The 12,828-nt window shown below is 34.2% G+C and overlaps 1 protein-coding gene across 3 annotated transcripts in view; it reads right to left on the bottom strand.

Annotated features, from left to right (window-relative positions):
- The window catches only part of SMAD4 (SMAD family member 4), a 51,061-nt gene that overhangs the window by 19,725 nt on the left and 18,508 nt on the right, over window positions 1–12,828 (bottom strand). For all 3 annotated transcript variants that reach the window (XR_014018183.1, XM_081262591.1, XM_081262592.1), the window contains exons 5-8: window positions 11,348–11,560; window positions 7,169–7,288; window positions 6,959–7,075; window positions 5,539–5,589 (exon numbers count right to left, since the gene is read on the bottom strand). Coding sequence is in view for 2 of the 3 variants with exons in the window: in XM_081262591.1 (XP_081118717.1) it covers window positions 5,539–5,589; window positions 6,959–7,075; window positions 7,169–7,288; window positions 11,348–11,560 (501 nt within the window). In the remaining variant the exon portion in view is untranslated. The remainder of the gene's footprint in view (window positions 1–5,538; window positions 5,590–6,958; window positions 7,076–7,168; window positions 7,289–11,347; window positions 11,561–12,828) is intronic.

Raw genomic sequence — 12,828 nt, 5'->3', positions numbered from 1 at the left:
ATTAGGCCTTTACTTACACTCCACAGACAGCTTTTCCAAAAAGAAAGGGTAAAACAGGGGAGAGGGAAATGAAAAGCACCCCAAAGAATTGGATTAAAATAACACAGTGCATTAAAAAGTAGCAATTTCCATGTCTTCTATTTTCCAGCTCAGTACCCAGTACTGTTCTTCAAACCCTAAAGTCATTTTTAAAATCTGGAGTTTGATTAGGATCAGATCAACTGAAAAATATAAGGCAATAGAATCAGTCAACCAAGGAGTGAACCTTGGAAACAATAAGCCAAAATGAACTTCTCCTCCTCTAAATTGTTCTGGTCAGGTATTGGTCACAGTGATGCAAAGCTGACTAAAACAGCCTCTTTCCACTCTTTCACCCCAACGAATAAATGCCATATAAATATCAACTCTGCAGCTTGTCAAAACCAGCAAGAATAGAAGGCTGGAATTACTCAATTCAAAGAGGTTATTCTTAATGTTCCAATTCATTTGAAAGGGACTGAGAATTTTATGTGCTTACTTTGGTATTTTAATTTTTTCCCCTTAAATTAGTAAAATCTCATTTAGTCTGTGGGGTGCTCATCACTGCCAGGAAAAAAAAAAAGGTTTTGAAAGACTGAGTTGGGGGCTGGGGATGTGGCTCAAGCGGTAGCGCGCTTGTCTGGCATGAGTGAGGCCCGGGTTCAATCCTCAGCACCACATACAAACAAAGATGTTGTGTCTGCCGATAACTAAGAAATAAATATTAAAAAAAAAAAAAAAAAGAAAGAAAGACTGAGTTGGGCTGAGGATATATAAGTCAGTGGTAGGGAGCTTCCCTAGCATCTGCAAAATCCTGGGTTCAATGCTCAGCACTGTGATAAAAAGATATTGAGTTAACATAAATTTTTTATAACTAAGAATGTAATATATATTACTAAATATTTCTGTAAGGGGGAAATGTATTATAAAGCACAGTTTTAACAAGTAAATGTTGTTCAATTATAATGGAAAGTATGTTTCCAAGATATTATCTCTAATATATAAATAAAAATAAAGTCATTCAAGACAAAGTTCAAAATCTGAATACCTAAGAGTCACGTTATGAATTATTCCTTTTATTATTCATATCTGAATGAGATGCCCTGTGAGAATCTTATGAATATATAAGGTGCTCTCTGGAATGGTGGACTGCTCTAAAGTGCCAAAACATATCTGAATTTGTCAAGTTAAGGGTTTCAAATCCATTTGTGAATTTGAACACATCCAACCTGAAAGACACTGAAGAAACATTTTACTTTAAATTGCAATCAATATGATGAATATATCTCAACTGAGGCAGGAGGATTGTGAGTTCACAGCCAGCCTCAGCAACTTATCGAGGCACTTAGCAACTCATCAAGGCACTTAGCAACTCATCAAGGCACTTAGCAACTCAGCCAGACCCTGTTTCTAAATAAAATATTAAAAAAGGGCTGGGAATGTGGCTCAGTGGTTAAGACCCCTAGGTTCAATCCTCAGTACCAAAAAAGAAAAATAAAAGAAATGGAGTGATTAACCTTTTCCAAATATGTAATTTTTATTTCTTTTCTGTTTGTTCACTAAATGAGGACAGAAGACATGTAAACTAGTACTTAGCATTATTAGAAAGCACTAGGTAGCAGGGGACAAAGGATTAGTATTCTCAACAGTGGTGTGCTTGAGCTACATTTAGGAGGGCAGTTCTACAGAGAAGTCTATATGGAGAGAAACTGGAGCTTCCTGCCAATGATAACATAAACTAGACAGGTGTGGTGGTAAATCACCCTAAAAAGGAACCTTCCAGCCCCTAAAAAGCCTTCAGATGGTGACAACAACTTTATTGCAACTTCATGAGACTTCAAACCAGAAGTACTCAGCTAAACAAACTAATGTAACAAATTGCTATTACTGTTTTAACTTCTCAAGTTTTGGTATTATTTGGTATAATTTGTTGCACTGCAAAATATAGTACTATAGAACATATAATACATATGCAAAACATAACATATACACTAAAAAGGTAGAGAGGAATGATATACCCTGCAAAATTAGGTAAGTAGTGCAAGATGTTTAAAATATGAAGAGAAAGAGCTAGAGAAGTATGCAGGGGCCAGACCAGAAACTCTCCTCTGCTTTGCTAAGGAATGTGGACTTTAATCTTATGGCCAAGCAATGAATAGGTAATAAACTGCTACTCAATACTTTTAAAATTTGAATATAGTTATTTCTCTTGAGCATTACTTAGTAAGGAGGAGGGTACCAAGACTGAAAGCTCTCCTATCAGAGAGACCAGCATGAATATTCTTTCTAAAAGTATAAGAAGAGACATCAAGAGTCACAGTTATGAAGTAAAACTCCTTGGGGACCCATTAGTATCCATAGCCAAAGACCATCTATCTCAGTTCTAACCTGCTGACTTCATTAAAATGTATATACATTCAATCCTCAGTACTGCAATAAATAAATAAATAAATAGTCAGTATATGCAGAGCTAATCTCCTCCTACAACTAGCAGGACAGAGATCGGCTCAGGTTTAAGTCACTTCCTTAGTCTACTGAAAGACAAAGGCAACAAACACCAATGCAAATTGCTATGGATGTATATCCTCCTCTAGTAAATGCTATTCTCTAAATACCAGAGATGGTATGGCCTAAACATTATAAGAACAAAGTCAACCTATCAAAAGGTCAAAGGAAGGGGCTGGGGTTGTGGCTCAGCGGTAGCGTGCTCACCTAGCACATGCGAGGCCCTGAGTTCAAAAAGTAAACAAAATAAAGGTATTGTGTCCAACTACAACTAAAAAATAAATATTAAAAAAAAAATCAATCTGCAATGGAGTCTATATCACTAGCTAAATACTACTACCACTACTCCCACTCCACTATTCCATCCAGGGTAGGTTCTTCTCTAGATCCCCGACTATCCATGTTCCCGGAGACCATCTCCCACTAAGCTACTGAGTCTCCAAAGGTGGTAAGAACCACTATTGATTTTTAATGATGCTACCTCAATGCCAGCAAAAATTTTCATTCTTATGGCTCAACATTTTCTCCTTACCATTATATACTTCCTTTACAAAAAAAAAAAAAAAAATTAAGATTGTGACAAAAATGATCCAATTTATATAATTTCAAAAACCAGTAAAACCAAACTGCTAAACTAGGTTGTTTAGGGATGCTTCTTTTTTTTTTGGGGGGGGGGGTACTGAAGATTGAACAAAAGAGCACCAAGGTATATAGCTCCAGTCTTTTTTAGTTTTCTAAATTGCTGAGGCTGACCTTGAACTTCCAATCCTCCTGCCTCAGCCTCCTGAATTACAGGCATATACCACTGTGCCCAATAAGCACACATTTATTACTTTAAGGGAGCAAAAAGAAAAAAATGATATGCATAAAAAGCAGAATAGTGGTTACCTCTAGGGAGAAGAGAGGAAAAATTTTCAAAATGTAGATAGGAGGGTTTCTGGGGTACTGCAGTATTTTAGTTCTCAATCTGGGCAGCGGTTATGTAGGTGTTGGCTTTAATATCATTCAATAGATGATATGCTAATGTTATGTTCTTTTCTATATATTACATTTCTCCAAAAACTGCTAAAGAAAAGGCAAGGCCACCTGATCCACAAAAAATGTTTAAAGTCATAACAAATATACCATAACACATACAGAGAATATCTATTAAAGAAGATAATTAAACTAGTATATACATAAAGTTTAAAAACTTGTTTTGGCCAGGCACAGTGGCTAACACTTGTAATTCCAGCTACTCAGGAGGCTGAAGCAGAAAGACTGCCAAATTCAAGGCCAGCCTTGGCAACTTGGTGAGACCCCGTCTCAAAATAAAAAGGTCTGAAGATATAGCTCAGTAGAAGAGCACACCTGGATTCAATCCCAAAAGCCACAAAAAAAAATAAATAAATAAAAAACTTTCTGTCCCACCACCATCTCCTAAAGAAAATAAATATTATTTACCTCATTAATCATTAAGCGTTGATTTAACCAGTTAAATTTACTGCTAGTGAGCATGGTTAAACTAATTCTCATAATCTTGATGTTGTCGCTATAAAGCAATTTGACCTTTGGTCCAGAAATTATTAATTTCTTAAACAAGGATAGTCATAAACAAAAAAAATCTTCCCTTCAATTATTTTTAAACAGCTGAAAAAATGGAATCAGCATAGATAATCAGCAACAGCACACTATTTACACAAATAAAAGTATGTAGAACTACATGAACTATAAGTTATCCTTTAAATTAATCATTTTGGTCACTGTGGTTATACATTTTTAGAATCTTTATTGGAAATCTATACAGTTGTCCTCCAGTATCCATGAGGGATTGTTTTCAGGGCCCTTTGTAGATATCAAAATCTGCAATGCTCAAGTCCCATATATCATCTTCCTGTATACTTTAAGTCATCACGTGTAGGTTATATGCAAACACTATGCCATTTTATATAAGGGACTTGAACATCTGCAGATTTGATATCTGAGGGGCACTTTGGAACCAACCTCCTACAAATAAAAAGACACAACAGCATTCTCATCTTTTTAAACTAAGAAAAATCATTATGAAGGGATGAAGGGGGAGGGGCTACACAATAGGGGAACTTCAATATTTATTTTATTTGTTTTATTACTTCTATGATTGAAAAAAATCATGTACAAGCTCAATTAAAGAAAGCTACTTAGCTACTTAGTCTTCTGAACATAATTTAATCATATAGTTTCTAAATTCCAGTTAAGGAAAGATTCTTGAAATCTTTCTTCTAAGACAAGATACAATGAATTATTTTTCTTTTCAGCATCTATTTAAGATTCTTTCCTGCCTTTTAAAGCTACAGTTTTACAGTGGTTCTATTTCAAAACCTAGTTTTATTCTACTGTATATTTATGTATCCAATGCTGAAACCAGCATTTCTGTACTTTATATTTTAGTTGCAAACAGAATTCTTGTCTTTTCTTTTCCCTACCTTTTTTTCTGGTAGTGGGGGTGGGGGAGGTACTGGGGATTGAACTCAGGCATTCAACCACTGAGCCACATCCCCAGCCCTATTTTGTATTTTATTTAGAGATGGGGTCTCACTGAGTTGTTTATCACCTCGCCATTGCTGAGGCTGGCTTTGAACTCGAAATCCTCCTGTTCCAGCCTCCTGAGCCACTGGGATTAGAGGCATGAGCCACTGCACCTGGTGTTGTCTTTTCTTTCCAAGACAGTTAAAATGAATCAAATATAGCTGGGCATGATAGTCCACATCTGTAATGTAGCTATTCAGGAGGCTGAGGCATAACAGGAAGATCTTGAGTTCAAGGACAGCCTGGGCAAAATAGCAAGACCCCATCTCAAGGAGGAGAAAAAAAAAATTATCAAATACAGTCTATATATGATTTTATTAGCTACTCATAAATACTTAACTCACATAATGAGTATTACACTTGTCTGAAAAGCTAACTTACCTGGTAATTACGGTAACACCTGTATGTGTATTCCAATTACCACAATGGAAATCTAAACATAGGGAATCAATTTTGAAACACACTTACCAGGATGATTGGAAATGGGAGGCTGGAATGCAAGTTCATTGTGAACTGGCCCTAAAGAAAAGACAATAAAAATCCCATTTTTATTTATTAAAAGTTTCCCAATGCTAAAACTTTTAATAAATCTTACTATTACCTTATGATTTGTTAAAATCAAGCTTAAACAATTTCTAAAACTTAAAAGCTTAGTTTAGATTACTTTATAATTATAAGCAAATACTTCTCAATTACTTTTGTGGATATATAACAACTAACACTTTAGTGCTATCTGCCAAATGCTGTTAAGCAATTTACAAATAGTTTTATAAGCAATTTGCAAATAATTTTTCATGCAGCATTTAATGCAGATTATAAATGAATTATTCATGTAACATGTAATATAGAATAATTTATAAGAAAATATATAGTAATAATTTAAATCATTAAAACTATTCTAAAAACAAGACTATGTTTATTAAGGATATTTATATAATGGAATAGTAGCTAACAACTGCAAAAAACCACAGGTGAATTATTACATTTTCTTACAACACTATTGAGTACCCTTATAGGCTTAATGAGGTTAAATAAGTTGCCAATGATCATACAGCATAACCCAGCACTCTTAAACACTATGCTGATCCAGGCAGCCATTAAAACTATATTATTTTAAGACATGGAAAAACAGTAATATAATTGGAAAAAAAGCAAATTATAACAATATACATATAATGTGACCAACCCTTCAATTTACATATACCCATTTATATGACTGGAAGAAAAATAACAAAATATCAGAAGCAGAGATCTCTAGGTAGTAGGATTTTGGGTTATTTTAATTTTGTTACTTATACCTTTTGGTATTTTAGAGGTTTTCTTTGGTACTACTAATCTTTAAGTAAGAGGAAAGAGATTTTATATATATGGAAGATTTATACTCCTAGTTTTAGTAAGCCACATGTAAGATGTTCCTATTCTGACTGAAACCATAGGCTATCTGTAGGGTACCCCTCCCAATCATGCCTGTACAGAATATTGACAGATTATAAACATCTAAGTATCTGTGGCACTGAATACTATGGCAAGGGACTGTTGAGAATGTAGCACTCAAGATGTTTCAATACACTATGGGTGGATATACAAGATACAGATGAGGTTTAAGGAGAAACAGAAAGCAAACAAATGAATGGAATCAATGTGGTGTTGTGTTAATGAAACATCAGCAACAGAGAAATGCATATTTAGTATATATCATTCTAAAACAAAGTATGGTAACTACAAAAAAACCTACTTAATAAAAATGCTGAAAAAAGTAATGAAAGCACTAATTATTTAATGAAATTAAATTGTAGGATAAATAAAATATGTAATAACGTTAAAAAAAATAAACTGAAAGCAAAGTCCTACAAAATAAAAAGTCCTTACAACAAAAACAAGAGCTTACAGTAATGTCCGGGATGGGGCGGCATAGGCGGGTGGTGCTGAAGATGGCCGTTTTGGTGGTGAGGCAAATTAGGTGTGTATGGAGCAGTCCTACTTCCAGTCCAGGTGGTAGTGCTGTCTAAAAATTAAGGCCCACATGGATTAATTTGCTTTTATAAAGGCTGCCTATTTTTCTCAACTATTTAAAAGATTTTAAAAAGCATGTACATACTATGATGGTAAGTAGCTGGCTGACCAGTAAATCCATTCTGCTGCTGTCCTGGCTGAGGCCCTGAAGCTATTTGCAACAGTCCTTCACTATGACTACCTGCCAGAATACTGGCAGGCTGACCTAGAGAAACAAGAAGAAATTAACATGGTACACGTACAGATGCAATCCTATGATTTTATACAATTAATGAAGGACCAATTGTATCTGATAATCCACAACTATAAAGATGAGTTCCAAAAGTGGAACTCACCCATTGCCTATCAAATAAATAAATAAATAAGCTAAAGTCAGCTTTAAAGGCAATCCTTAATTTTAAGAAGTTCAAAATTATTTCATCTGATAATGTCTGACTAATTTTAATGGCCAATTTCTTCACAAATATTCTTCAAATGCTAGCCAAATCCTACTACTTGTCTACACTACCATAATAAGTTAAGAAACACATCAGTTAGCCACATCACCCAACTCTCTCTGGATATTTTTTAATTAGGACCTCTAAAACCCTGGTTCAAGAAAATGTTGAAATCTAAAAGTTAATTATTATCAGCACTAGTACTGGTAATGGCAGAAGGCTAGAGTTTGATAAAAGAAAAGCAGAGCAGACAAATATTTTAAATGGGATGCAATGGGGAAAGTGAAGAAGTTAAAAATACCTTACTCTACTGTGCAATCAAGTCAATATAGTATTTGTTTACAAAACAAAACAAAAACCCTATCCATCTACTTTGAAATTTTTTCATGTGCTTTTAAAAACCAAGAATTATGCATTTTCACAAATGCCATCATAATTCCTATATTTATATGAAAGTAGATGCCCTCTCTCAATGCATCATACCAGGAAAAATTAAGCTTCCCTTGGCTTTTATTCTACTCAAAACATTCTGTGATATTGTTTACTGTCTTGCATTTTTAAGGCTTTTTCCCCCACCTTAGGTGGAAAAGATTATTTCTTAAAGCAAGTATTAATTTTAAGCATTAACAAAGGTACCAAAATTAATTTTAAGGCAATTGTTTATCCTATTTAGAAAGCTTTGAAATTCCCTATGTTATTTGTGACTGGATCACCTCACTCTTCTCATTTAGATGGAAATGTAATCAAATGGAAGAGAGTAAATGTCAACATTACTCAAAGTATCCAGAAAAAAAGGCATATTTTCCTCCTCTCTACATATCACATTTTTATAAAGCTAAGAACTATAAAATCAAATGTTAAAGAAAATGTTTTGATAACCCTCAACCTGTTTATTTTTAAAGATGTTCCTAAATCATCCCAAAAAATTCTTTAAAGGTCAGTTATGTTTTTGCTCTTGGTTTTAACACCTGTACAGACTATGTGCTCTTAGCTAACTTACAAAAACTGTCACTAAACTGGAGAAATTATTTTCATTAGAAGTATCTAAAAAGAAACTCTGAAGATTCAAGTGCCAAACTAAACAAATTATAAATTGACAAACTACAGTCATCTATTGAATATTTACATTACATAGTTCCAAGTGCATCAGATAAACAACATAATGAATATAATGAAATTGGCTCATATAAAATAGCCTCAAATTCCTCTATTTTAGCCAGTTTCTTTTCTGCAATTCTATCAATATACTTTTTGTGATGTTAGGAAACACTGACTATAGTAGTTACTATTTAATAACAAAAATTTACTCCCAAAATACAAAATTAGATGCATTTCACTCATAACACTTTTTCTGGTCTTCAAATAAGACGAAACCACAAGGAGCAAAACAGTTGAAATGAAGTCACTTTAATAAGCATTAACAAAGGTACCAAAATTTAATATCCAGGTTATATAAACAGAGATAGACAGCTGTGCTCTAACACTAATCTATGCTCAAGCAGCTGTCATGTATCTCTTTTTAGTCTCCATTTGTTTGTCAACCATACTCACAAATTGGTAACTAAAAAGTAGACAGTTATCTGTGATTAAAGGCCCAAGTTTTAAAATGAATCCATATAGCCTACTTAAAAACACTATCCAACCAGGTGCAGTGGCGCATGCCTATAATCCCAGTGGTTTAGGAGGCTGAGGCAGGAAGATCACAAGTTCAAAGCCAGCCTCAGCAAAAGCAACGTACTACACAAAGCAACTCAGTGAAACCCTGTCTCTAAATAAAATACAACATAGGGCTGAGGACGTAGCTCAGTAGTCGAGTGCCCCTCAGTTCAATCCCAGTATCCTAGTACCACCCCCCTCCCAAAAAAAATATCCACAGTGAGATTTTCACATCTTGTGTAGCAATACAAAAGATATTGCTTTGATATCATGAAATAGACTAAAGAAAAATGTTGGTATACTTTACTTGAAAAGATAAAGATACCAATCATAGATACCAATCTCCCATTTATTCCAAAGATCAAATTTCAATGTTGACTCTGACCTGATATTAAAGTAAACAGAATAAAGTCCCTTTGACAGCAACTAACAAAGTTACCAGTCTAAATCTATCAAATATCTACTGCTCATGTAGGCTTAAACACAATCCCCATACTATCCAGGTACAATTAACACCATACAGATACCAAGACAATGTTCTGTAATTCATTTAAAAAAAAATATTTTTAAAAAAGCTGTTTCACTTTCTAAGCAGCAAACCGTTCAACCTTTGGTGATATGAAACTAAACAGCAATACTAAAAGAACAAGGTCATATTATCTTAGGCCTCCAAAAAATCTGAGCCTTGGCTGGGGATTTAACACAACAGTAGAGCACTTGCTAATTCTCAAAGGCCCTGGGTTCAATCTCCAGCACCTCAAAAGATAAAAGAAAAAGGAAAATCTGAATACCCCTCTGCCTCCTACAATATGGCAGAGAAGGTAACAACGCTATCATGGGAAAACTCCGTTTGAAAAAGACTTATTTTTTAAAAAAAGAAGTAGTAATTATAAGATATTAGGGAAAAAGAGGTGTAGAATTTAGCTTTACATTGAAATTGACTAAAGCTGGGGCTGGGGCAGAGCAGTAATGCACTTGCCTGGCAAGTGTGAGGCGCTGGGTTCAATCCTCAGCACTGCATATAAATAAGTAAAAATAAAGGTCTATCAACAACAACAAAAAAAAAATTTTTAAAAATTGACTAAAATAATGTCTATCCAGTGGCATATATGTTATAAAAAAGTTTGTCAAGATCCCTTTTTCAGGCTGGGGCTGTATCTCAGTGGCAGAGTACTTGCCAACATGTGTGAGGCACTGGGTTTAATCCTTAGCATCACCCACCCCACCCCCCACCATAAAAATAAATAAATAAATATTAAGTCATGCTGTCCATCTATAACTACAAAAAAATTTTTTTTAATCCTTTTTCTCTAAGTTTGTACAATGGAAAATTGAGAGGACTATTTTAAAGCAATATTCTCCCAGATAAAGCAAACTAAAAACACTGGACTAAAGAAAGATTGCAATTCCTTAATAAGACCTTCATAAATACCTTGGTTCAAAACTACTTGTTAACTACTTAAATATTTCTCTAAAATCCATCAGGAGAACTGGGCGCAGTGGTGCACACCTATAATCCCAGAGGCCTGGGAGGCTGAGGCAGGAAAATCATAAGTTCAAAGCCAGCCACATCGAGGCACTAAGCAACACAGTGAGACCCCGTCTCCAAATAAAATACAAAATAGGGCTGGGAATGTGGCTCAGTGGTTGAGTATCTCCGAGTTCAATCCCCAGTACTAAAATAAATATATAATAAATAATATATATATAATAAACAAACAGAAATATAAAATAAATAATATATAATAAATAAAATATCTGGAAAACTTAAGATACTTCTTACTCTTGCATATATTAGTAAATAAAAGACAAATTCGATCATTAATATAAATGTGTGTCATAATCAAATCCATCAGTCAACTTCCAAATGATTATATATATATGTCATATAAAAACCTTTAAATAAATTATAAACACCGTTTTTTCCAGGACCGACTAAAACACTTGTCCAATATTTGTTTATCTTGGGGCAGGAGAGTATGTCTGGCTCTGTGGTGTATAATACTTGCCTAGCCGTACCAGGCCATGGGTTTGATCCCTAAGTTCACCTATGAGAGATACCACAGTACTTTTAACTTTTACTTTCTTGGGGTTTTCCTCTAAGTGACAATGTATAAATATTCATTGGTTAGGAAGTCAACTTGCTGACTACATCAGATTATATAACTTACTTGTGGAAGCCACAGGAATGTTGGGAAAGTTGGTGGTGCTGGTAGCATTTGACTCAGATGGGGCTAAAAGTGCTGGGGTACTGTATGTCTCCGTCGAAGCACGATTACTTGGTGGATGCTGGATGGTTTGAATTGAATGTCCTTCTGTGGATAATGATGGCTGTCCCTCAAAGTCATGAACATATTCATCCTTCACCAACATACTTGGTGGAGCTATGCAGAAAATTAAATATTTTTTAATTTTGCAAGCTTCTATTCCCAGGGGGAGAAACATATTTGCAATAATATAACAACCCTAAAATCAACTATTCTATAAATATTCTATCTTTCAATCTTTGAAAAAAATCTATCCCATATAAATACCAATTAGTTATATGACTATTACTTTTTCATATTTTAAAAGCATACTACTGTATCAGCAAAAACCATTTAGAGGTAGAAGGATATTAGGATCAGTTATCTTTTATCAATCTGTCTCTGACATTTGAAGCTAGACTATATTCCAACAGCCTCCACAGCAATGGTCCTAAAGAGGCAATCCTCAGTTTCTTAGTAAATCCAGAAGTAATAATCATCTAAACAGATAACATTAAGAAAGTAAAAACCAAATGCCTGGCAAAATATTTATTCAACTGAAAAGACCAATTACTTAGCTCTTTTTTAATTTCATACTGTAAAGATATGAGTGGGATCTGATAGCTTATTCAATTTCAGGATCTAGTATTACTGTTAAGTGACATATTTCTTAAAATTGAAATATATAAATATCCCCAGTAAGTTTAGAAACAAACAAAAATCCTTTAAAATTTCCCTCTAGAAATCCAATCCATAAAAGGAAATCTGATAAACGTGTGGTATGAAAAAACTCACTTAAGTAAACTAGACTCTAGTTGAAAAAGCATAATCCTTTTCCATTAACAAACTTGCATTTTAAAAAATGCATTAACGGGCTGGGATTGTGGCTCAGGGGTAGAGCATTTGCCTCACATGCATGAGGCACTGGGTTCGATTCTCAGCACCACATAAAAAAAAATTAAATAAAATAAAGGTATTGTGTCCATTTAAAAAAAAATGCATTAACAAACTAAGGAATGCTTTGTTGCATTAAAAAAAGAAGAAAAACTGAATTTTATTCATAATGTCAATTTTCTACCTAGAAACTCCCCATTTGGCTTTGGGCTACTGTTTTGGGGTTTGCTTTCTCTCTAGCAAAACCATCCCTTACTCTCTCTGAACTACTCCAGAATGTTACAATCCAGTGAACTCTGGTATTACGTCTCTTCTTAGAGCAATCAGTTATAATCCACAAAGACATTGCCCTTTCCACTAAGAACCAGCATATCACTTATCTTTCCCCATCTTTCAATCTTTGGAAAAAATCTATTACACATAAATTTTCAGTTAATAATGTGACTATTTTTCTTTTTACTTGAGACTACTTCAAAGCAGTAAGAATAATCCATTGTTCAAATTTCTATGTA

Source organism: Spermophilus citellus (genome assembly GCF_964194105.1).
Source record: "Spermophilus citellus genome assembly, chromosome: 12".
NCBI classification, from domain to species: domain Eukaryota; kingdom Metazoa; phylum Chordata; class Mammalia; order Rodentia; family Sciuridae; genus Spermophilus; species Spermophilus citellus.
Note: the sequence above shows the minus strand (reverse complement) of the source record. Positions and strands in the feature narration are given on the sequence as shown.